This window comes from Protopterus annectens, chromosome 4.part1 (genome assembly GCF_019279795.1).
Source record: "Protopterus annectens isolate FY-2018-M chromosome 4.part1, PAN1.0, whole genome shotgun sequence".
NCBI lineage: Eukaryota > Metazoa > Chordata > Ceratodontiformes > Protopteridae > Protopterus > Protopterus annectens.
Window position 1 is genome coordinate 542,942,616 of NC_056734.1, and position 27,243 is coordinate 542,969,858.

Sequence of the window (27,243 nt, forward strand, 5' to 3'; positions counted from 1 at the left end):
CTTTGGCTCTGCGGTGCTTCGTAATATCCTTCCATGATGTCCACCCAGGGTGCAGGTAGCTGGGGACTCTGTCCCACAGGTTGCAGACAAATGAACATTCCTACTTCAGATTTAGAAGTTATGTACTCACCATAACGTTCCATCTGAGTAGGTAGTTCATTGGTCTGCAACCTTCCCCCCCCTCCTTCCCCCTGACCTTCTTTAGATCTATTAGTTTTTTTTTTAAATATCTTTGTCTGATATATATGGAGAGGCAAACTCGATCTGAGGTCATGGAGGGTTAGCAGGGGATTATGGGTGAAGGGTGGGGCTAGGAGCTCGGATCCATTAGCTTGAAACAAGTTGCCGGCTCGGATCCGATATCGGGTCCGTAATCCACAGGTTGCAGACAAATGAACTACCTACTCAGATGGAACGTTATGGTGAGTACATAACTTCTAATTATCTCCATGTTCATCGTGTTACACTGCTGCAGTCATTGCACTTGGATTATCCTGCCGTCAGGCTGTTCCCCAGTCGGCCTGAGTTCCAAAGTCTTGGTCCGGCATCAGTTGCTGTCGCCTCTTCCCTGACATCAGTGCGACAGGGGTATATAAGATGCAGCTGACGCCATTTTCTTCAGTCTTTCTTGCCGCGCGGTGCCCGAAGCAAAAGCAGTTCGCAAGTACCGGTCGACCATCTCCTGAGATTTTCATTCCGAATCCAGAACCAAAGTCTTCTACAAAGCTAAGTACCCCGTTGGGGAAACTTTTTTTGCCTCAGACCGATGTCAGTAAAAGTTAATAACTGTATTTCTTGTGGGAAGCAAATACCTCATAAGGATTTCCATTCCTATTGTATCCCATACCTAGGCCCAGACCACAACATCACTGGTTGTCGGTTTTGTGCTAGGTTTAACAAGCGTACTGTTAAACGTTGGTTTGATTTTGCCAGACATTTTGGTAGAAAATTCAATTATACCATGCCGTCAGAACGTCCGACGACCGGAATACACAAAAAGCGCAAAGACAAGGATGGGCATCCGAGGCCCAAAACCGACGAAGCCTCTTCTAGGCCAGTCGCCGGTTCTCCAGTTTTCAGCGAGGCGCCTTCGCAGCCCCTGATGACTGCTTCTGTAGAACCACAGGCCGCCTCTGACTCCCACGTGGAGATGGCTGGGCCTTCGGATGCAGAAGTTATTCAGCCTACTGAGACTAACCTTTCAGAGGGATCTGGAGTAGCTGAGCAACCCACAGCTTCAGAGGGTGTCTTCAGACCTACTCAGTTAAGCATTAAACCCTCAGCTGAGTCTAATCCTCCTTTAAAATCAAAGAAACAAATACAGCATTCTCCAGGACAGGCCTTCATGCCTAAGAAACAAATGCTCAAAATGGCCGAAGACCTAATCACTCTGATCAGAGGGTCCCATCCCTCTCCTGATAAAAGGCCTAGACAGGATGCAGACTATGACTCATCCGACCAGGTGTCCATCTCTTCTGATTCATCCTCAGACCTAGGATACTCTTTACCCCCCTTATGAGGATTCTGATGCTGAGGAATCTTTTCCATCAGCCTCACTGCCTGAGGACTACTCCTTTGGGGTAACCCTATATACCATGAGGGAGCATTTCCACTGGGAAGGTCAGGATTACTCAGAATCCAAGAAAAGGCTCAGAGACTTCCTTTTATTACCTCAACACAGACCCCTTGCTATTCCGCCAGTGTTAGATATTGTGGATGATGTGTATACTGAATCCGGCTTAAATCCTGATTCCTTACCTCCAGCCCCTGTTAAACCTGATAGATACTACAGAGTCCCTGACTCACATAAATTTCTGTATAAAAGCCCTGTAGCTGACCCTGAAACTATTTCTCAGGGACCCAAAGGAGTTAAGGTGTCTTCAGCCAAGAATCCAGTTCCCTCTGACAGAGATTCCAGAGCATTAGATAGATGGGGAAAGAAAGTATATACGTCTGCAACTTTAGCAATGAGAGCCTTAAATTGCCAGTTTCACATGCTAAAATATCAGCAATTTTTACTGTCTCAGTTAAAACAAAAAATGCTTCCAGAATCAGATCCTCCTAATCTTAAAGAAATGCAGGATTTATTGCATGCAGCTGAACAAGTGGGAAAGCATACTTTGCAATGTGGTTTTGATTCTCTAGAGGACTCCTGCAGAGCAGCCGTTACAGGCTCTGTCATTAAAAGACATGCTTGGTTAAAAGAACATATGTTACCAGATCATGTTAAAGCAAAATTATTGGATGCACCTTTGCAGCAGGATGTGTTATTTGGAGTTCAGGCAGAAGAGGTATTAAAGAAAATGGAGGATAAGGCAAAATCAATGCAAACAGTGAAGGATTTCTTACATGTTCAGCCTCCTAGATTTAGCAGAAACTGGCCAGCTAAGAATTGGTCCTTTGCAATTACAGACAGACCTCAAAGGGGAAGATACAGACGTCCAAGAGGTAGAGGTCAAACACAAGGTCCTTACAGGCCTTGACAATGGGTTGCATCAGGCCAGAAAGAAGGGGAAGACAGACCCCAATCATATAAAAAGCAGCTCCAATGACTTCTCACTACAGTTGCCAAACAAATCCCTCTTGGCAGCCCCCTTGGGAGGAAAACTGGCGCTCTTCTACCACAATTGGCAAATGATCACAAACGACAAATGGGTTCTCAACATTGTATTTCAAGGTTACAGGTTCCACTTTCACACTCTGCCAAGGTTAAAAGGAATGCCAAATCTGCCACCAAATCAATGAGCAGAGGCTCAAAAACAAATTTCAGCACTCATGGATATGAGAGCTATTCAAAAGGTACCATCACACGAGCAAGGACAAGGATTTTACTCAAGACTCTTTCTGGTACCCAGAAAGGACAAAGCCTGGAGGCCCATTCTGGATCTTTCTTCTCTAAACACTTACCTGGATATTCCGAAATTCAAAATGTTGACACTACAGCAGCTTTTTCCCATGCTGGGCAAGAAAGCTTGGCTCGTGACTTTGGACCTCAAGGCGGCATACCTGCATGTCCCTATCAGACAAAACTGCAGAAGATACCGCAGATTCATAGCTGGTCACACTGCACTACCAATTCTCTGGCCTTTGGCTTATCTACTGCGACCAGGGTCTTCACAAAGTGCCTGGCACCAGTAATTACATTTTGCAGACAGAAAGGAATTCAAATTTATCCATACCTGGACGACTGCCTGATTCAGAGAGAGAGCAAGGACATTCTTCTAAAGCATCTGGCATTTGTAAAAAAGTTATTAAGTTGCCTGGGGTACATAGTAAATGAAAAGAAATCAAAACTAGTGCCCTCACAAGAGATTATATTCCTTGGTGCCAGCTTGAACACAACGGCCCAGATGGCTTATCTCACGCCAAACAAGCAAGGACAACTGACTCAATACTTTCAATTGATGGCAACAAAGACCCAACTCCCTGCAAGACAAATTTTGCAGGACTTGGGTTACATGTTATCCTGCATACTTACTAATTCCATATGCCAGACTGCATATGAGGAAACTACAATGGTACCTAAAGAATGTATGGTCTCAACACTGTCAAAGTTTGGAAACCGTTATACCACTAATTCTGTGCCTTTGACAGGAGTTTCAATGGGGGGGCTCAAGCTTGTCACCTCAACAAGGGACAGCCTTTTACACAACCCATAGCCAGGCAAACACTGACAACAGATGCATTGGATTACGCCCGGGGAGCACACATGGCAGGCAAATGTATTCAGGGCACGTGGCCCGCAGAACAAAGGCATCTTCACATCAATCAAAAAGAGATGCTAGCTGTACAAAATGGCCTTATAGCTTTCAAGGACCTGCTGCATCCAGGACAACTGCGGCTAAAGACAGACAACACCACAGTTATGTGGTACGTAAACAAGCAAGGGGGCACTCACTCTATGCAGACAAGCCATGACCTTGTGGAACACAGCTATAAACCTTCAAGTTCATCTGCAAGCACAATTCCTGCCAGGAGAGAAAAACACACTGGCAGACGACTTAAGCAGAAACATCATGGATCCCTGGATCCCCACGAATGGGAACTGAATCCACAAATATTCAGAATGATAACACAGAAATGGTGGAGCCTGGACATAGATCTGTTTGCATCCCCAATAAACTGCCATCTACAAAAAGTCTGCCCAAGGAGCTACCATCCACAAGCATGGAAAGTGGATGCCCTCTCATTCAGCTGGGAGAACCTACACGTATACGCTTTCCCACCACTAACTGTCCTGCCAAAGGTACTCATAAAAGCCAGGCGAGAAGAGCCAAAGATGATCCTGATTGCACCAGACTGGCCACGCCAGCACTGGTATCCAATTTTAAGGAACTTAGCACAAGAACCACCCTGGATTTTTCCTCATATCCCACATCTGCTGACTCAGCACAACAATCAAATACTACACAGTCAGCTAAAGACCTTAAACCTAGCTGCATGGAAGATTCCTTAGTCAAGCAAGCAATGCCTCTCTCCAAATTATGGATGTCATTCTGGAGGCCAAAAGGCCTAGTACCTGGAAAGCCTATTCGGATAAATGGAAGAGATTCTGTGCCTGGAACCAGGCTCACAGCCTTGACCTTCTTGTTCCAAACATTCCTCAGATACTACAATACTTAACTGAGATGCTGAACAAAGGCCTCTGCTTCTCATCCATCAAGATCCACTCCTCTGCCATCTCTGCTCACTACAACACGGATCCACCAATTTTCTCTAATCCTCTATTAAAACAGTACCTCAGAGGGGCTAAAAACATAAGACCGCCCCGTAGAGCACCTACTCCAACTTGGGACCTCAACTTTGTTTTGGAAAAACTAACTTTACCACCTTTTGAGCCAGCTAACACAGCAGAATTAAAATGTATCTCTTGGAAAACTGCTCTGCTCCTGGCAATAACATCAGCACGAAGAGTTTCAGAATTGCAGGCATTAATGGCAGTGGAACCTTTCCTCATTTTCCACCAGGACAGGGTGTCTTTAAGAACTAACCCTACGTTTATGCCAAAGGTGGTATCCAGTGTGGATCTAAACCAAACTATTCACCTGCCAATGTTTTATCCTAAACCACACAATAAAGGGGAGAGACTACTGCACCCTTTGGACATTCACAGGCAGTTACGCTTCTACTTGGACAAAACCAAAGCTTTCAGAAAATTGATAGGACATTGTATACAGTTCTGCTACACATACCATGGAAAACCTGTACCTAGCCGCATTAGATCTCACTCCAGCAGGGCAACAGCCACTTCAACTGCCTACCTCAGGGGAGTACCTACCAAGGATATTTTGGAAGCAGCAACTTGGAGTTCTGTACATACCCTTCACCAAGCATTACCATCTGCCTCTATACTCTAAATCCAGAGCTGGCTTCGCCACTACAGTGCTGCAGGGCCTTATAGCCACTCCTAATGCCTTATAGAACCAGCCACCCTACCTCAGCTTTGGGATTCTACCCAAGTGTAATAACTGCAGCAGTGTAACACGATGAACATAGTACAGTTTTGAACCTACCATAAATGTAGATGTTAGAGTGTATACACTGCTGCAGTCCAGGTTACCCTCCCTCCTTCCCCTCTTACTGGCTGGTACGTACCTATGTCTCCTACTCTTACTACCTATGGGGAGTATTTGCTGGTAGCTGTAAGTTGTCTTTTGCTTTTCTTTTGTATGTTTTATTAGCAATTGGAATTGCCTACCTATTTACAGGCACCTGCCATCTGGGGCAAGAAAAACTGAAGAAAATGGCATTGGCTGCATCTTATATGCCCCTGTTGCACTGACGTCAGGGAGTTGGCGACCGCAACTGACGCCGGGCCAAGACTTTGGAACTCAGGCCGACTGGGAACCGCCTGACGGCAGGATAACAGAAGTGTAATGACTGTAGCAGTGTATACACTCAACATCTACATTTATGGTAGGTACAAAACTCTACTTTCTTGTTCTTTCGGCTGCTCCTGTTAGGGGTCGCCACAGCTGATCAACTGTTTCCATTTCTTCCTGTCCTCTGCATCTTGCTCTGTCACACCAACCACCTGCATGTCCTCTCTCACCACATCCATAAACCTTATCTTAGGCCTTCCTCTTTTCCTGTTACCTGGCAGCTTTATCCTTAGCATCTTTTTCCCAATGTACTCTCCATCCCTCCTCAGCACATGTCCAAACCAACGTAATGTTACCTCTCTGGCTTTGTCTCTAAACCTTCCAACGTGGGCTGACCCTCTACTATACTTATTCCTAATCCTGTCCATCCTCGTCATACCCAGTGTAAATCTTAACATCAGCTCTGCCACATCAAGCTCTGACTCCTGCCTTTTTGTCAATGCCACCGTCTCCAACCCATATAACATAGCTGATGTTCTTCATCTCACATTGCTGCAGTCCTTACTTATGGGTAGTCCGCTGTCCTCGGTCGGCCCGAATACCAAAGTATTAGGCTGACGTCGGTCATGGGCGCCTAGATCTGACATCAGAGCGTCAGGGTATAAAGGTGCATGACCGACGTCATATCCTCTGTCTTTTTTGCCGCGTGGTCCGATGCAGAAGCAGCGTTGCAAGTGCCGTTCGGCGTTCTGAAATTTTTCATTTTCGGAGTTTCAGACCGATACCAAGTTGGGCTAAGTACCCCGTTGGGGAATATTTTTGTTTTTTCTTGCCTCAGTTACTTACCGGATGTCAGAAAAAGTGAATAATTGTATTTCTTGTGGGAAACAGATACCGCATAGGGATTACCACTCGCTTTGTATTCCTTGTTTGGGACCGGAGCACGACGTAGTCGGGTGTCGGTTTTGTGCTAGGTTTAATAAGCGCACTATAAAGCGGAGGTTAGATTGCGCTAGGTTAGTCTTTGGCAAGAGGTGTAATTATAATATGCCGTCGGATGTTCCGACGCCTGCTTCTACTAAGAAGCGCAAAGACAAATCTTTAAAGCCTAGGCAGGATGATTCGTCCATTTCGGACGCCGGACCTTTAGAAGCTACAGCTGAACAGGTGGATCCGGCTGAAGTTTCTGTTGAGTCCCAGGGGGAAACTTTGCTTTTACAGGATGTGGCCTCTCAGGAGGCAGGTCAGGCTGAAGGGGCCTCTCAGTTTACTATTCTCCCTTCTATGCCTAAGGTGGTTAGGCCTTCTGCTACTGTTTCTAAGGCTCCTTCTAAGGGCAGGTCTGTCTTGCCTTCCTCTGGTGTCAGTTCTGGTTCTTCAGGGTCTGTGCCTAAAAAGCACATGCTTAAAATGGCAGAGGATCTGATTACTTTAATTAGAGGTTCTATGCCCCCTCCTGATAAAAGGCCCAGGATGGAGCCAGAGTTGGAAAGTTTGGAGCAGGCCTCAGATGATTCAGTCTTCTGCTGAAGACATTCACGATTTCCCTCCTTATTCTGATTCTGATGCAGAGGATTCCACTCCTTCTGCTTCTCCTCCAGAGGATTTTTCATTTTCAGAAACTCTGCATTCCATGAGGGAGCATTTTCAGTGGGAGGGACAGGATTACTCTGATTCACGGAAGAGACTTAGGGAGTTCTTGTTTTTACCACAGCATAGACCCTTAGTTATACCTCCGGTTTTGGATGTGGTTTCAGATGTTTTTTCGGAAGCTTCCCTTAATCCAGATTCTGTGCCTCCTGCCCCAGTTAAACCGGACAGGTATTACAGGGTGCCTGAGGCTCATAAATATCTGTATAAGAGTCCTAGGGCGGACCCAGAAACTATTAGTCAGGGGCCTAAGGGTGTTAGAGCCTCTGTTGTTAAGAATCCGGTTCCTCTGGATAAGGAAGCTAGAGCTTTGGATAGGTGGGGTAAGAAGGTGTATACCTCTTCTACTTTAGCAATGAGAGCTTTGAACTGCCAGTTTCATATGTTGAAGTATCAGAATTTCCTCCTTTCTCAGCTAAGGTCTAAAGTGGATGCTTTGGCAGAGGGCATAGAGTGTAAAGAATTGCAGGATTTAGTGCATGTTTCTGAACAGGTGGGTAAGCACTCTTTGCAATGTGGTTTTGATGCTTTACAGGCTTCTTCTAGGGTGGCTGCCACTGGTTCAGTTATTCGTAGGCACGCCTGGCTTAAGGATCAGAATTTGTCTGAGCATGTTAAGTCTAGAATTCTGGATGCCCCTTTACAGTCTGAAGTTTTGTTTGGTCCTCCTGTGGAGTCAGTCTTGAAGAAAATGGAAGACAAGGCTAAGTCTATGCAGACTGTTAAAGATTTTTTGCAGGTACAACCTCCAAAGTTTAGTAGAAATTGGCCTACTAAGGGGTGGGCGTACCCTTCTTCTGATTCTCAGTCTAGGGGTAGATCTAGGCGTGGTAGGGGCAGAGCTCAGAGTACTTTCAGGCCGAGACAATGGAGTTCGCCTGCTCAATCTGCTGGTGAGGGCAGGGGCCAGTCCTTTCGTAAACAGGCCCAATGACCTACATTTTCAGCTGCCAGATTCTTCTTGCCTGGCAGCTCCTTTGGGAGGAAAGTTGGCTCTTTTCAAGCAAAATTGGCATTTAGTCACCCAGGACAAATGGGTATTGGACATTATAAACCGAGGTTACAAGTTCTATTTCCATACCATGCCTCCTTTCAAAGGCATGCCAGACGTCCCACCTCGGCAAAGTATAGAGGCTCGCAGACAAATTTCTTTACTTCTACAAATAGGAGCTATACAGCCAGTTCCTCTGTCAGAAGTGGGCCTAGGATTTTATTCTCGCCTGTTTCTAGTTCCAAAGAAAGGGAACACGTGGAGACCAATTTTGGATTTATCTATCCTCAACACTTACCTGGACATTCCAAAGTTCAAGATGCTGACTTTACAACAACTTTTACCTCTGTTGGGAAAAGATCACTGGATGGTTACTCTGGATCTCAAAGAGGCTTACCTTCGTGTTCCTATCAGGCCCAGTTGCAGGAAGTACCTGCGTTTTCGGGCTGGAAATTTACATTATCAGTTCTCTGCATTGCCCTTTGGCTTATCTACTGCGCCCAGAGTGTTCACAAAGGTTCTGGCTCCAGTGATAGCATTTTTCAGACTAAGAGGAATACAGATATATCCTTATTTGGACGATTGCCTGATTATTGCACAAGAAAAGGACGAACTTCTTCATCATCTACAGTATGTGATGGCAGTGTTAAGATGCCTAGGGTATTCTGTGAACGAAACAAAGTCCGGTCTAGTACCCTCTTAGGACATGTGCTTTCTGGGTGTGAGACTGAATACAGCTTCCCAGATGGCCTTTTTGACCCCGGACAAACAAAGAAGCCTTTCTCTTTATTTCCATCAAATGTCTCTACGGTCCAGGCTGACTGCAAGGACAGTCCTTCAAGCCTTGGGGTTCATGGCATCTTGTATTCTGGTGCTTCCCAATGCCAAATTGCATATGAGGAAGCTTCAATGGTATCTCAAAAATGTATGGACACAGCACTGCCAAGATCTAGACACTGTCATTCAGATAATACCTTGCATTCGAAGGAGTTTTTGTGGTGGGCTCAGGAATGTCACCTAAACAAGGGACTCTCTGTGACCCGGCCAGAGGCGAGTCAGATTCTAACGACAGATGCCTCGGACAAGGCTTGGGGAGCACACCTCAATGGAAAATGGGTACAAAACACGTGGCCTGTCAAACTCCAACATTTGCATATCAACTTGAAGGAAATGTTAGCAGTCCAGTTTGCATTGATGGCTTTCAAAGATTTACTTCACCCAGGGCAGGTGTTGATTCAAACAGACAGCACTACTGTCATGTGGTACATCAACAAGCAGGGGGGAACCCATTCTTACCCTCTTTGCAGGCAAGCGATGATTCTGTGGGAAACTGCTCTCAATCTACACCTCAATCTTCAGGCAAGGTTTCTACCAGGAGCACAGAACTCCTTAGCAGATGTATTGAGCAGACAAATAGTGGATCCTCACGAGTGGAAATTGGATCCTCATGTATTTCAACAGTTGACAGTGTTATGGGGAACTCCAGACATAGATCTGTTCGCTTCTCCACTAAATTACCAGTTGCCAAAGTTTTGCACAAAAATGTTTCATCACACAGCTTGGAAGGTGGACGCTCTATCATTCAGTTGGAATAATCTGCATGTATATGCCTTTCCACCTCTGCCTCTTCTTCCCAAGGTACTCTTGACGGCCAGACAAGACAAGCCAACCATGATTTTGATAGCACCGGATTGGCCTCGACAACACTGGTACCCACTACTGAGGAGCTTAGTACGAGAACCTCCATGGCCTCTGCCTTTGATTCCGCACCTTTTGTCACAAGAGGACAGTCACTTCCTCAATGTCAAGATTCAGTCTCTACATCTAACAGCCTGGCATATTCTGTTTTAGACTCTGGAGGGTCTCAGCTTCCACAACAAGTTTTGAATGTTATTTTGGAGGCCAGGAGGCCTAGTACCAGGAAAGTTTACGCCGATAAATGGAGGAGATTTTTTATTTGGAGCAAAGGAAAGGACTTTGATGTCTCCAAACCTGATTTAAGTGTTGCTCTTTAATATCTTACTGAGTTATTGGACAAGGGTTTGTCTTTCTCCTCAATAAAGGTCCATGCTGCAGCCATTTCTGCTCACTATGATTGTGACCCTCCTTTATTCTCTCATCCTTGGTTTAAGCAGTTTCTTAGAGGGGCAAAGAATATAAGACCCCCACGTAGAGCTCCTACTCCTGCTTGGGATCTCAATTTTGTGTTGGAAAAACTTACTCTACAACCTTTTGAGCCTGCAGCTACTGCCGAGTTAAAGTATTTGTCATGGAAAACTGCTTTTTTGTTGGCCATTACCTCTGCAAGAAGGGTTTCTGAATTACAGGCCCTCATGGCAGTGGAGCCTTTCCTGATTTTTCATAAGGATAGGGTATCTTTGCGTACTAATCCTTCCTTTATGCCTAAGGTGGTTTCTAGTGTGGCCTTAAATCAAACTATTCATTTGCCTACTTTTTATGCAAACCCCCAAAATAAAGGGGAGAAAATTTTGCATACTTTGGATATTCACAGGCAGTTGCGTTATTATTTGAGCAGAACCAAGGAGTTCAGACAGTCTCAGCAATTGTTTGTTTCTTTTGCTTTGGGTTCACAGGGTAAACCTGTTTCAAAACAAACTATTTCTAAATGGATTGGGTTTTGTATTTCTTTCTGTTATTCCCATCGTGGTAAGGAGATTCCTGCTGGAATCAGGCCTCATTCCACTAGGGCTACTGCTACTTCTATGGCCTTTCTAAGGGGAGTAGCTACAAAAGACATTTTGGAGGCAGCCACTTGGAGTTCAGTGCATACCTTTTCTAAACATTACCACCTTCCTCTTTATTCTAAGTCTAGGGCTGGATTTGCCACTGCAATTTTACAGGGCATTTTAGCGGCCCCTAATGCTTTATGATTTTTACCATCCTCCCTTTCCCGTTGCTTTGGGATTCTACCCATAAGTAAGGACTGCAGCAATGTGAGATGAAGAACATAGTACAGTTTTGTACCTACCATAAATGTAGATGTTCGAAGATCCACATTGCTGCAGTCCAATTTACCCTCCCTCCTTCCCCACTGTAGTTAGACTTGGATGCTATGCTTTAGGTGATGGTTGTTGTTGGGCATGTTTTTGGGAGGTATTCTGTTTTTGGCTGTGGCCTTTCTGGTTTGGCCTTCTGACATCTGGGGCAAGAAAAGACTGAGGATATGACATCGGTCATGCGCCTTTATACCCTGACGCTCTGATGTCAGATCTAGGCGCCCATGACCGACGTCAGCCTAATACTTTGGTATTCGGGCCGACCGAGGACAGCGGACTACCCATAAGTAAGGACTGCAGCAATGTGGATCTTCGAACATCTACATTTATGGTAGGTACAAAACTGTACTGTCTCACTACCCTCTTGTAGACCTTCCCTTTCACTCTTAATGGTATTCTTCTGTCTCAAATCACTCATGACACTCTTCTCCACCCACTCCATCCTGCCTATACTCTCTTCTTCACCTCTCTTCCACACTCACCATTACTCTGAACTGTTGATCCCAAGTACATAAACTCATCCACCTTCGCCACCTCAACTCCCTGCATCCTCACCATTCCTCTGTCCTCCCTCTCATTCACACACATATATTCTATCTTAGTCCTGTTGACCTTCATTCCTCTTCTCTCTAGAGCATATCTCCACTTCTCCAGGGTCTCCTCCACCTGTTCCCTACTCTCACTACAGATCACAATGTCATCTGCAAACATCATAGTCCATGTGGACTCCTGTCTGAGCTCGTCTGTCAACCTGTCATCACCATTGCAAATAAAAAGGGCTCAGAGCTGATCCTTGATGTAATCCCACCTCCACCTTAAACGCATCCGTCACTCCCACCACAGACCTCACCGCTATCACACTACCTTCATACATATCCTGTACCACTCTTACATATTTCTCTGATACTCCCAACTTCCTCATACATTACCACAACTCTTCTCTAAGCACCCTGTCAAATGCTTTCTCTAAATCCACAAAGACACAATGCAACTCCTTCTGACCTTCTCTCTACTTCTCCATCAACACTCTCAGAGCAAACATCGCATCTGTAGTGCTCTTTCCTGGCATGAAACCATGCTGCTGATCACTAATCATCACCTCCCTTCTAACCTAGCTTCCACTACTCTTTCCCATAACTTCATGCTTTGACTGATCAGTTTAATCCCTCTGTAGTTACTGCAGCTCTATGTGGTAGATAAAAAGCAAGGAAAGACTAGATCCTACCAGTTTGGCAGGTTGGCTCAGATTGATTGGGACCTTCCCCCTGGCCATCAAGGTGAACATCTTCCTTCAGGTAGTATAAATTCTCTTCCAGGTTAGTGTCCTTGGCAGACTCCTCAGCAGGTCCATCGAAGACCCCCCCCCCCCCCCCCACGAATAGATGCTGAACCAACAGGTCTTCTAGGACTTGGTCCACAAGTGGTGTGCACCATAGATGGACTTACTTGCAAGAGAGAGGAACAAAACCACTCCTTGCTGAAGAATTCCTTGACTCTAGGTTTGGAGGACAGGTGCCTTATCTTTCCAGTGAGCACAGGAAGGTTTGTTTATGCCTTCCCTCCATTTCCTATGCTCCCAAAAGTCTTACTAAAAATCCAACAAGAAAAAAAAAAGAATTGTACTGGTGGTTCCATTTTGGCCAAGGCAATATTTGTTCTCCCCTTCTCTGTCTCTAAACCAAGGGCAGTCACCACAAGCTACACCACAAAATGGATGCGATCACATGACAGAAGAGCCCATTGCTTCACCCCCTTCTCTCATCCCTCAACCTAACTCTATGGGTGATAGGATTTTAATCTCTTCTATACTCCATTTTTCTGAGGATGTGCTTCAGGTTTTCCAGGAGGCATGGAGACCCACTACCTGAAAACCCTGTATAGCCAAATGGAAGAGATTTTCAATCTGTTGTCGAGCTAAAAATCTATATCCTGTAAAATGTGAGGTTCCTCTTGTTTTTATCTTATTTGTTTGAGCTCATGAATGACGGTTTGGCATATTCATCTATTGAAGCCCACCTTTCAACCATCTCTGCCTGTTTTCCCCTTATTCCTCTTGTTTTGTCCAGGCATGAGGTCAAACCCTTTTTAAAAGGGATCCTGCACTTAAACCCTCAGAGAAAACCTGTCTTTCACCTGTGAAGTCTGAGCTCTGTGTTGGAAAAAGTCACTCTGCCTTCCTTTGAGCCATCTGCTCCCTCCTCTTTCACATTCTACGCACACAAAAATTATTTTGTTGCTAGTTCTCACTTCTGTTGGATGGATTTCTGAGTTCCAGACACTCATGACTACTCCTTTCTTCCGTAAGGGCACTTTGTCCCTGAAGGTCGGTCCCTCTTTGATGCTTAAAGTGGTAAACGAGATGTCTTGCCAGTCCAGCCATCAACCTGCCTACTTTCTTTTCCAAACCATAAAACAGGGTGAAGGAATTCTCCATTCCGTGAATGTACACAGACACCTGAAATTTTACCTGAACACGACTAAAGCTATTTGTAAGTCAGACCAATTGTTTGTTTCTTTCTTTCATGGACTCTAAGGTGGGCCAGCCAGTATCCAAACAGACTATTGTTAGCTTGTTTTCGCAGTTCATTTCTTTTTGTTACACTTAGGGCAAATCCCTGTCCTCTTTTCCAAGGGCTTATTGTACTAGAAGAGGCTTCTACTGGAGCTGTCTCCAAGGAGGTAGGTTTCAGAATAATCCTGGAAGCAGCTACCTCGTTGTCTGTATGCACTTTCATTAACTTCTAGAGAGTAGATGCTCTTCACAAATCTAGGGATGTCTTTGCCAGGTCAGTGTTTTGTGGGTTCTTAGTTTTCACAATTATCAACTGTCCACCCTTTTACTCCCTTAAGGGTTGTAAGTCACCCTTCTGTTTGGATTACTGCTACACTGATTTCATTCAGGGCATAGTACAGTTGTATAAGAACTTAACATAACAGTAGATGTCTTACTGATCACTGTTGCAGTATTCCTTCCAACTCACTTCCCTCCCCCCTTTTTTTTAATAGCCTCCTTTTTATTCTACTGTCATATCTGGCTGCCTCCAGGGTTGAGGGGGAACTCTTCATTTCTCCTGCGGTTTCCCTCGTAGATGCCTACTTTCTTAGAGATCTTAAAGCTGCTGGCTTGGAGATAGTCTGAGGATTTATTCTCATACTTCCGCTCATGTAACCCCACTCTCACTGACTGAGATCATACATCAAATATGGGGCTTGGGGAATGTTTAAGCTTTGGTACTCCTGTCAGATGTCAGTGCCAATAACACATCTGTTTGCAATACTGCACTAGTGATCAGTACTATATCTACTGTTATGGTAAATTCTTACACAACTGTACTTTCTTTCCTGACTCCAAAAATAGAGGAGAAAATGTTTTAGATGTACAAGACCAAAGATTTAATGCAATCTGACCAACTTTGTTCCTTTCATGACAAAAAAGTACTACCTTCTCCTGAACAAACTATTTCCAGCAGGCTGACTCAAGCAGTTCAGTTTTGTAGCTGACACCTTCGTAAAAGCTCCTCTGTCAGAGACTCACTCTACCAGAGCTATGTCTTTTTCTGAGACTTTTTGGAAGTGAATAGACTCCAGGTCTGTTTTAGATGGTTATTTTGTCCTTCGTGCATACTTTTGCTAGGCACTACAAGTTGGACTCTGATTCCAGAGGCAGAGCAGGTTTTGCTAAAGCTAGTGGCCTTCACCATCTGCTGTTTCTAAATGAGTTTTTGCAGTCATGTAAGTTGGCTAACTGTAATAGTACTGCTAAAATAAAAAATGCTGAACTACCAGGCTAAAAGCAGACAAAATTTTAATAAAACAAATAAAAGCAAGTGAGTGCTTTTGGGATAAATTCCCTTCATCAGACAAAAAACTGAATGAAACTAGAGCATTTAAACAAGCAAACACCAATGACATTTGTCTCTGCCCCTTCAAAACAGATTTTGGAGGTAATACGCCATTTAAGCCTGAGCCTCTCAGCTCAGTTATCCATTTTATTTCATTCAGTTTAGTTAGGTTTACTAAATCCCCACCCCTCAAGCTCTTTTTCCCTACCTGCAAAACTATGAATGCAAAATTGTGCCCATCATTACTCACACATGTTGACACAAGGCATTGTGAATATTTCTACACCTTATAACTGATAAATGTTGTAGAATTCTATCCTTAAGGCGAGAGTTCATTTTGCCTACATAGAATGAACTGCAGTCATTATATCTAGCAAGATGTACCAGATTTTTCGTTTGACAGTCTGCATAATGCGTAACTGAATAGCGTTTGCCTGTTATAGGATGAATAAAGTAGTCTCTGGTGTCATGGTCCTTCCATACCTGCCATGAGAGCAAGTCAGTAAGGTCATCAGTTGGCAGAGTCACCCAAGAGGTTGAGAGACCAGTACCAGAAGCCTCCAGGAGAGCAGATTCCTCAGACGTAGGGTTGCTGGACATCCAACCACCTCTCTGCTTAAGGATTTGTAAGATGTTTCAAAAGAAGATGATTGTGGGGACCCTTTGCCTTCATTGAAATCTGTGTCTTCAGTGTTGGACTGCTCCGGGGAGTCTAGTGTTTCCTCTTACACTTCCCCTTCTTAGGGACCTTCTCGCTGGGGTGCTCTAGGAAGGTATCAGAAGAGGAAATTACAAGTCCCTGAGCGGGAGCCTGTGGTTTTGGTACTGGCTGTTCTTGTGGAAGGAGATGGTGAAACTTTGAGCAGTGAGACATCATGACAGGAGTCTTACGATCCGAGGGGAAATAATTCACAGCTTCAAAGGCAGAGCAGCTTGGAGAGAGACCGTTGGATCCGAGGAGACAGGCTTCTGAATTGTAGGCTTTCCCTGCTGTGAGGGCAAAACCTTTGAGGTGAAAGCTGGTGCCGAGGCTCTGAGGTGCAGAGATGGCTCTGAAAGCTTCAGAGTTGAATGCAACACCTCAGATCCACAGGTGGATTACGGCTGTGGAAGATCTCCAGATCTGAAGGAATCCGAGCCCTCAGAGAAGATCTGGGATCCAAAGATAAGGTTATCCTCTGATCTGATTCAGATGGATCCAGATAACTCTGGTCCAAAAACTCTGAATCCACAGGAGTCAGAGGGGGAAATTTGTAACGGGGGGTAGCAGATATACAGATCTCCTGATCCAGAGAAGGGGTAGGAGCCGAAGGAACACCAGTCTAGCTCTGCGCTAAGAGAATGTTCTTCACCAGTCTCTCCACATCTTCTGTAAGAGCAAGTGGAGCATATGAATGGCAACCTGGGTAAAGCTAGGTACTATGAGAGTGTTGTAAGGTAAAGAATGATACTAATAGTAGTATCTGAGAGGTACAGAAAAATGTACTAAAGACAGAAGAAAATGTAAGAAATTTGTAAGAAAGCACAAGAAATTTATAGACTGTAAGGGATAGTGATATAAACATTTTTAAAACAAAGTTTGAAAGAAAATATGAAACTTATCTGATGTATGCTCGAGAGTCATAGAAGGGACCATGTCTTTTGCTTGAAATGGCAAACTTGATCTGAGGTAATTGGAGTTGGTGCATTGTGGTTAAGGGAAGAAGCTCTAGAGTTTTTGGTTGCCACGAACGTTCGCAATGGCCGAGTTGAATCCAAGGGATTGGATCCGAACCCATCAGTTGAGGGCAGAATGAAAATTAACATCATCAGATTTAAATACATTTTGTAATGCTAATTATATTTTGAAAGAATTTTATGCTTTTGTCTCTGAAAGTAAGTATACTAGTGCTTGGAATTCTATACAGTTACGATTTGCTGTTGTACTTGCTTTCCTTAAAAAAACAAACATTGTTTTGTGTAAAAGTAGCTGAGCAGTGATCTTTGCAGCAGTAAAGCTGTCAACTCTCTTCCACTCTGAGTGTGTGTGTAATTTGATAATATTCTGTTAAACACTGTTTTTTTAAGTTTGTAACAGTAATATTTGTAATATTTACTATTCAAAAGTATGTACTTTATTACAGTGGTAGTCCCTATGAATATCGTAAGGGGCTTAATGAATTGAGAACTTCTTTTATGTTGTGCACACACACACCCAATATGTTGGCATGTCATGCACCAACTAGATATGAATTGTTGGAATACTGGTATGAAACTGATGCTAGTGTCCATAGGGATAAAAAAAAATGCTGGTTACTGTGCAGGCCAGAATGAAGTAAGGTGAATAGAAAGAAAATCCAGATTATATCAGTATTAATGAGCTTACTTCAAAAGCTGTTAAGTGTACTTGCATTCAGCTTTGCTTTTTTATGCTAATATTTAGTTTATTTCCTGCTTTGTTTTTTATAGCCAATCTCTGTAAAACCCTATCTATACTGCAGGCGACCCAACTTCAATTAGTGTGTTGGGTGAATGCGTAAGTTTGTCAAGGAATGCGAGAGTGAGTGACCGATTCTGGCTCACCCATTCTCTAAGAAGGGAAGGTGGCTCAGGCCTGCCACTTGGGTGACATTTAGTAGCCCACTCTATGATGCTGCACTTACAGGGAAACCATTGCAGAGCTCATCAGACAGCTGTGGGGATGTAGTGTACTCTGCCTAGGGAGAGGGTAAGCCTGCTCCCTACCCACCTGACTGTTGTCATCGGGAAATGGAAGGGGCGATAAGGCTTTCAAGGCAGGAATGAATAAGCTGTCCAGCTGTCTCGTCTAGCCTGGGAATTCCTCTTCCACATTCCTATAGAAGGCATGGGCCTAATGAATTCTGATAGTGGAGACATTGGTTAACGTCCAAAAAATCTGTTTAAATGCTTAGAACAAATATAAAAGCTGTCAGCAATGTTTGTTTGTTTTTTTAAGCTTGTACATGTGTGTGATTTAAAACAAACAGTACTACAGGTTTTTCATTTAATAAAAATTTGAACAGTCTGCCCTACTCTGGCGGATTCCTGAAAGGTAGGTGCGTTCTTTGTTTCAGTCTTAAGTTAAACCTTTTAAAACTTGGATAACACTACTTTTACTTAGTTTTTGTTTCCTTCAGTGCAGTTTAATGCTCAGTTAAAGTCATTAGAAATTTTTTTTCTGTGACTGAAACTGAGTGTTTGCTAACAGATGTCTCGTACTCTGATTTCCTGTACAACTTCTTTCCCATCTAGAGATGCAATAGCCGAGATTAGAGCAATTTGTATTGAAGAAATTGGAGTGTGGATGAAAATGTACAGTGATGCCTTCCTAAATGACAGTTATCTGAAATACGTGGGATGGACGTTGCATGATCGAGTAAGTATACAAATACAGAGTCTGCATACCCTGTTTAAAGAGGAAATACCAAAGGAAATGTAAAATCCAGCATGAATGCCGGGATGAACTAGAAACAAACAGTAAACTTGCATTTATGTGATTAACAACAGTTCACTGACGTTCTTGAAACGAAAAAAATAAATGCTGAAGCATCTTACATCCAGTTTTCACTGGCAGAACTTTCTAGTACTAGCTTTATAACTTTGAGTGAAGAAGGAACCAAGTAGTACTTAGATTTATGAACGCACATTTTATCATCATAAAGAGGGTTGTTGGCACATGGAATAAATGCTAGGGATGTGTGTTGAAGAGGGAAACCATGTAGGCACTGAGAAACATGGCTTAAGTGGAGAAGAGATAACTGGGATGAATATTGAATGTATTTAAAGGGCAGAACAGATAGGTTGATTATGATTTTCTGTTTTTGCTTCTTGCAAAAATAATGTTGGCTGCAAGCCATTATTCTAAGTCATGCAGATAGTTTTGCTCTCACTACAACTTGTCCTTTAGACATTCCTTCAATGAATTAAGGCCTTAAAGGAAAAGTCCACTCTCTCCTACAGTTTAACGCATTCCAGAGGTTGCCTTTTTCCCTATCATGTGGTTCCAGTGTTGTTTAGGTACCAGAAATCTGTTTGCATTATTTAAAACTTTCATTTTGTTTCCTTGGAATAAAAGGAAGGGAAAACCCAACAAACCTCTTTTTTAAACTTCTGTCATACTTTGGCAGAGGGATTTGTCTTCACCTGCATAGCAAAGCACAGACACAGGCAAATCCGTAGTTCTCTCTCTCTAAGGTACTGCCCACAGTCTTACATGGGCAGTTGGGTCCTATGGATGTCAGCAACTGCAGTAAAAAAAAAAAAAATGTTTGTGAAACTGTTTCCACTGCCTTAATATTGCAGAGAAGAAAACGATGTCAGTTTATCAGTGCAGCTAGACAAGATAAGATTATCACTTGTCTGTCTTTCTGCAGGGAAATACTGATTTGGTTACTTCTGTCCTGGTGTGAGTGGCATGAAAATGCCAAATGTCTTGCTGTTTTACAAGAAAAATATTGTCTGACTTTTCCCTTAAGTGTCACAGAAAGCGTTGATTCTACATTTGTCATAAGCAGCCAACACTGCATATCACAGACTGCATACAGCTCATCTGTACAGATTTTTGCAGAATGTGCAGATTTTGCTTGGTCTGTTCCTTATAAAATTTGTAGTTTTCCGGCAAATCATTGAATATTGAAGTCACTAAATAATGACAGACATTTGAGTTTCAGACTTTCTATCCTTCAGAAAATACATAAGTATGTAAAACCTGTTATTCTAGCAACTTTCTAAATTTTTAGGAGCAATATTTAAATTTTGTCCCTATTTTTAGGCCTTTGTTTAGTCTAGATTTCTTGCACTGAGAGGTCGAGAGGTATATCACAGAATTTTTATTTTGATAATAAGATGTTGTTGTGTCTTTCGGCTTAGGGGTCGCCACAGCGGTACTCCGGTCCGCTAAAGTTTGGTAGTGGATTTTTATGTGCCGAGTTACCAGTCCTGGCACACAACCTTCAATGAAGGCACGCCCATTCACACATGCCTCCACACAGAAGCCACTCTAGCTGAGAATCGAATGCAACAACGTCTTGCTGTGAGGCGACATTATTTGATGATACTATGGTTTGTCTTGCACAATTTTAAGTTTCAGTAAGAATATACAACTTTGAGCATTTAAAAATATAGCAACACTAATAACTGACCACATATTAAAGTAATCCACTTATAGGGTGGCATTTTCTGTAACTGCAACAGTTTTATAGAAGGTTGTGTTAGTCTTATAGAACTAAAGAATTTGTCATGCTCAAGCATTATGTTTTTGATGAAGTGTTGGTATTCTGCAGTATAAAAGATCAAAGGGTAGTAATGCCAAATTGGTAGGAAAATGTAATGTATGAAGGCATTTGTGAATCAGTTAAAAAAAAAAATCCTAACAAATTCAGAATATATAGTTGTACTTTTGTACTCTTCTTGTAAAATACCTTTGAGCGAAAACAGCACAATAAGAACATTAGCATGTTTCTCAAACATTCACGATAAAAAAAAATCTTCCTACTGCTGTAGACATTGGTGAGTAGTAGAACACGTTCTCTGAAGTGCTGACTGTCTGATGTTGAATTGCAGTGCTAGCTTTAAAACTTCAAGCAGAGTGTGTGAGAGGGTCTGCCGTGCTTATAGCATAACACTGTACAGCATGGCATTCCGTAGTAAAGCTAGAATTTAGCTACTTTCTTTGGCTGGAGCTGTTAACTTTGAATAGCTTAATTTAGACTGAGAGAGAGATGTATATCATCATCCAGGAATAAAATCCAAGCATCCTTGCTACAGAAGGTGTGCAAGTTACCTGTGACTCACTGCTGCCACTGTATCAAAAAATAGACTAGGAAGATAACATCACTTCGTTAATGTCTAACATGACTTGTATAAAAAGAACTTGAAGTGGATTCTCTGATTGGGACAATAAATCACTAAAACAAAAATCACGTTAATATGTCAGGCACTGTCACATTTTATAAGAAGCATCTAGATTGATTTTAATGCATTGAAGTAGCTCAGAAAACAGATGCATAATGAAAAACATGTATTGTCCATCTGGAAGATGTGCATCAGGGCTTGGGCTGGTGCCATCCCTTAAAATTCCATAGTAAGGCTTTACCAGAATGATAAACCTTCCCCGAAGAAGGAGAATGTTTTATGGGTCATTCTTCTTCTCGTCCGACTCACTAGTCCTTGCTAATTGAAGTAACAGACATCCATGTACTGAGGTTGAGTCCATTAATAATGTAAGGAGTTTAGAGAATTTTGTCACTGCCCAAGAAGACCATACATTTGGTAAAATGTTCTTGTGCACTCAGTGGAGTTCCCAAAGGAACGGTAGCAGTTGTATAGATGCTACTTAAACCACTGGCTGGAAAATGAGGGCCAGTTTCATGAGTAAGCAGATTTTTGCTGCAAGGATGCTTTTGTTCCAAGAGAGAGATATAGGGTCTGTGCCATTCCATGCCCTACTGTATAGCTGTGCAAGCTTTCAGCTTCACATCATTCAGAAAATGTACAAACCTTGGCACCTAGTGTCTTTCTCACAATGGAGGGAAGATACATTAACATTTTATGACTTGGATAGTTTTCATTAGCAGTATTATTGCACCACATTGAACAGCACATTGCTGAAATTTGGCAAGGAACAGTACTGCATTTTGGTTCGTGAACTGTTAGTGTCATGCTGGATTATGAAGTAGTTTCCTTGCTTTGGGATGGCGATACAGACTTTTCAGTGGTTTTCTAAATGGCGGTGTATTAGGAATTTCGTTTTAGGTGACTGCTGGTTTCTCAAATATTTCTGAGATATATCTATGAATTTAGATGCTGTGAATGCTGAAAAATATTGTTTTTAGTTTGTGTCCCCCACAGTCTCTTTGGGACAAAGACATACTGAACAGATTTTCCTTTTTTCTTTTTAGTACTTAAGTTGTGGTGTTCATGATAATCTATCCTCTGTTCACGTTTCTTTATTAAAACATTTTCAAGTTCTGACTTCTCACAGCAGCTCTCTTCTCCAGATCAGAAAGAGCTGTAAACATGTTTGTAGTGTCTGATGTTTTGACTGATATGTATCACTATCTTTCCAGAACCCAATTTTAATTTTTCAGGAATGAGCAAAATAAATATACAGATTACTTACATTAATTCAGACAAAGCCTTCTGCTTAGGCATTGTTTTTATATCTTGTAAACGCAAAGAGAAAATATTAACTCTGTAGTCTTGTCTGTCTTTCTGTGCATGTACATGAGTGAATGTAATTTGACCTTACCACTATGTTAGGGGTTTCCTAACTGAAAGGAAAAAGGCTTTTTTTCAGTCCAGAGACAGTGGCACTTGCACATAATGCTCTAGGTATTGAGTACAGGTCCCAAACAAGAGCTAATATTTTCCTTTCATGTTTGCAAAGAAATAGATGAAAATTTTTCCTTTAACTCCACAACCATTAGTAGGTAAGCAAGGCAATAGAAAAGATCTTGCTTCAGAGTATTCATTTGCTAAGTGATATTGCATTTCATGTAAAGTTAGCATTTTTATTGCTATGTCATCAACCACCCTCTTTTTCCTGGTTTCTACATAGGGTTGGGGTATTGTCAGCTGTCGCTATCTCAATTGATTCATTGCCGCTCTCCTACCTTCGACAGTTGTACCCGACTGTCTTGGGTCTTGTCTCGCACAACCCATCTCTTTGCTGGACACCCTCATTTCCTCTTGCCTTCTTCCTCTCTCCCATTTTTATTGCTGTGCGACTTCATCAAATGCTTTGCATTTCATACTGCTCCCTGAATTTGATTACTGCATGGCTAGGTGTGCTGAAATCTCCACTGTTTTGAACATCTTTACTCTTATAACTGGCGTACTGCAAACCATTATCTGATGCTACCACATTTGAAATACCACGTCTCAAATATTGCTTGCATTTCAGTGATTGGTTCTGAATACTACAAATTAAGGCAGCACAGGTCATTCTCTCTCCTTGCCCCATGGTCTACCTGAAACTGAATAAAACAGCAGAGCCTCTTTTGCATTGTGATTGTCATTAAGCACACCACAGGTTGCACTTCTAATTGTAGCCACAATGTGGTCCATGTACTGTGTAACCATGTGTCTGATATTGTCAGTTTTTTATCTCATCCTCACAAATGGGCTACGATCTGATTATCGGATCTAACTCTGCCATTACTATGCTCGTGGCAGCCAAAGAAGCTCTTGGATAGCTCACCTTACACACATTGCATCTCTGCCTGTTCCTTCAGGTCTCGTTTGCCGCTTCACGAAGACATGGTCCTTCCATTGAGCTCTTGGGTTGTCAGCTCGTATTGCTTAAATTACTGTTTTTTTCTGATCTTTTCTAGCCATTCAGGTTTTCATATTTAATCCTTTTTTTCTCCACTTGTATGTAGAGTTTCACCTTACCATTAGTAACTGCTAGGTTACTTCTTTTGATCTCTGTTCGTCTCTCCCTCCATTTCTGTAACTGTTTTTTATTACAGTACTTCCCTTCCCTCTTGTACCTTTTAGGTAACCTTAACTACTATCGCTAGTAGTTTTTCCTTACTCATCCTTTCTCTGTCATAACAAAACAAAAAAAAGTCTCTTGCTTCTTTTCCCTTTTTGTGTGTGTCTGGCTTCAGTTAACTATATCAGACAAACATGACAAGCCTGCTGGCTTTAAAAGTGCACAAAATGTGGGAGTAAAATCATGTTTAGCGATTCGCACTCTTTGGGAGCTTACTGTTTAGAGCCACTCCACTTACACGGGGACTGCTCCATATGCCACTCTTTCAACCACCGAGCATTGGTTGAAAGTAGAAACAAGCTTATCTTGAAAGGGGTGCTTCCCTCAGCTTTTGAGAAGGCCATCTCTGCTACTCCATTTAAGCCAGCCACTTCAGAATCGGTCAGCTCGATCTAGGCCAGCTTCTTCCCTTTCCTCAAAATCTGGTGATAAGGGCAAGAAGAGACCTTCTTTGGCTCCGTCAGATACCTCTGAGCCAGGGACCAAAACTTGTAAACATACTGAAAAAGACCTGTTAGGGCCATTGGCACCAGCTGCTACCAAGCTGGATCCGGTATCTTTGGCTCTGGAACCATCTAGTAAGGATGGGCCAGATCTTTTGGCATTGGATCCAAAGAAGAGCCCATTTAAACCAATTACAACTCTCCCACAAACTAGGTACACACCCAGCATTTGATTCCCGTTCCTTCCAGACTGCTATCACCTTTTCTGTCCAGACCAAAATCCCTGTCCGTCTCCTCTTCTCTTTCAACTAGGAGCCTTGCTGAGGATGACGTAGAGCATTTGGTGCCGAAGATTCTGCGGGCACAGAGTATATCTAAGTCACCCTCAACCCGACCCACTTGGTTCCAGGGCTTCTTAAGTCTACTACCCACCCTCTGGATCCTCCTCCAAATTCAGAGCAAGGTTTTGAGCCCACTTATTCGATACGCCTGGTACCCTTTAGGTGGGATCCGAGAACATCATCTTTGACCAGGCCTTTGCTCTGGAGCCTTAGGAACACTCTGAGTCCTAGAGAGCATTCAACTGCAGGTTGTCGGAGCAGTCGCATCTTGGGGCTTCTGCACAGGTGAGCTCGGCTCCGGCTTCTACACAGGGTGAGCTGTCTTCAGGGTTGGAAGAGGCTTCATCTTGCAAGCATGTCTTGTTGGGGCCGGAGTCCATTTTCACTCAGGAGCAGTCAGCCTTGGAGAAGGCAATAGCTGCCACTGCAACTGAAACGGTATCTCCCGCTTTGGATCCTCAGTCCCATCTGGATTCCCTGCGTACCACTTCCGACCAGGACGCTCTACTGGGACAGCAAGACCTCAGGCACCAGGATACCCAGTGGGTGTCCCCCTGTTTCTTCAGATACCTCCCCGGAGTCTCCCACTGAGGAGGTTCCTCAGAAATACTTTGCAAGAGGAAACATTTAGACTCCAATGAGAAGTCTGCCATTGAAGACACTGACCTCGATGAAGCAGAAGGATCCCCACACTCACCTCCTGAGAATGCATCCTTCAGGAAGATACTAGAAATACTGAAAGAGAGAGAGGCGGCTGGTAGTCCAGTAATCCTTCTCCTGAGGAGTTAAGTGTACCTGGGAGCTTTTGGTTGTCACCCATCTTCCTCCTGGGTGACTCCGCCCACTTATGAGCTCATAGGAATGATCTCTTGGCAGGTGTGGGAGACCTCAGATTCCATCGAGCCTGTTCCCCGAGACCAAACAAGGTAATTACAGCTTCCATCAGATATAGCCTTCTGGACTAAGGGTGTTGCAGTAGATGGCCATGGTCATGATTGCAGCAACCAAAAAGGAACTCTGAGGAGAGAGCTACTATCCACCTTCTGAATAAAGATTCTAGGATGATACATAGATGTGGGAAGTGTGTTTTCTCTTCAGCGACTTTTGCTTTGCGATTCCCAAACTCTTTCCCATTTTACTAGGTTACAAAGGGATCTGATTAAGGGGTTAGCATATACTGTGGAAGGAGCAGCTGTGGGGGCACAGCAAAAGGTAGCATCCCAGCTAGCGATCCAACATTCTATAGCTAACTCTTAAATGAGGCTTATTGCACATACAGCCAAAGGGACGAGTAGAGCGGTGGGTTCCGCCATCCCCACGAGGAGACATGCCTGGATGAACCTATGTGACTTTGCAGAGCCCTTTGTCTTCCTTTGTTAATGCCTCATTTGATGGTTCTTTTCTTTTTGGACCTAAAGTTAATGATGCCATTTCCAGGTGTGAGAAGGAAGGTAAGAGTGTCTGCTGTGGGCATACGTTTTTCTGCACCCCAGAGACCTTATTCAAATGGTCAGAGAGGTGGAAAGATGTGGTTTAAGAAATCTCAGAGTTCTTGCCAGGACACAAATGGAGATTTTTTCCCCTAGAGGCAGAGGGAGGAATAGTAATAGTGGAAGATGCCACCCTTGTGGCAAAGGAGGCCTGCAGAACCAAGGTTCCTAAGAACCCTTTTTTTGGAAACCATTCCAGCTCTCCTGAAAGGAGGCTTGATTGTCCTCCTCTGGAGGCAAGCAGGGGTCAACTATCCCTGCACTGGAGAGCCTGGCAAAACATAACTTCCAAACGGTAGGTGCAGAGGATTGTATCCAGAGCTCATCAGATCCCCTTCAATCAGTCACCATCCTTCATCAACAGAATCCCAAACTTTCCACCCAATTAAAGGGAGCAGGCATTTGCTCAGATTCAAAAACTGCTAGAAAAATAGTCGTCCAAGTGGTCCCCCCAGACCAGAGAGGATTTGGAACTTACTGAAAGAAAACCGGGGACTGGAGACCAATTCTGGATCTCAGCAAACTAAACAAGTCAGTTCCACATTGCAAGTTCCGAATGGTCACAGTTCAGTCCATACTTCCATTCTTGGAGGACAGTTGGATGTACTCAGTAGATCTTCAGGATGCATGCTACCATATAAAGATGGACAGGTGCTCCAAAAAATACCTACGCTTTCGGTTGGAGCTAGTCATTTCAAGTTCAGGGCACTGCCCTTTGGCCTCACAACAGCTTCCAGTGTGTTCGCCAAATGTATGGCAGTGGTTGTGGCTCACCTGAGATGACAAGGATTCCAGGTGTTTCCTTATCTAGACGACTGGCTCATCTCCACCCTGACAAGGCATCTTCTGTTAAACGCACGGGACTCTGTCCTTCATAATTGTACAGAATTTGGTATCACAATAAACTATCAAAAATCACATCTGGAGCCTGTACAAACCTTGGAATTCTTTGGAGTGGATTTGGACACTACTCAGATGATCACTAGACTTCCAACATTGACAGTATTCATCAGGTGACAGATGAACAGGTTGCATCGAAATGAGAGGCTAGCTGCTCATGTTCAGGGTTTAAGAATGATGGCCGCTGTAGTAGTGTTAGTCCCATTGTCCAGATTCCACAAGAGGATACTACACTGGCTTTTAGCTACCC

General features: G+C 43.3%; 1 protein-coding gene across 1 annotated transcript in view; it reads left to right on the forward strand.

The window, feature by feature from the left end:
- The window catches only part of STAG1 (stromal antigen 1), a 2,620,144-nt gene that overhangs the window by 888,558 nt on the left and 1,704,343 nt on the right, over positions 1–27,243 (forward strand). The window contains exon 7 of the mRNA XM_044070350.1: positions 18,575–18,698. Coding sequence (XP_043926285.1) covers positions 18,575–18,698 — 124 coding nt within the window. The remainder of the gene's footprint in view (positions 1–18,574; positions 18,699–27,243) is intronic.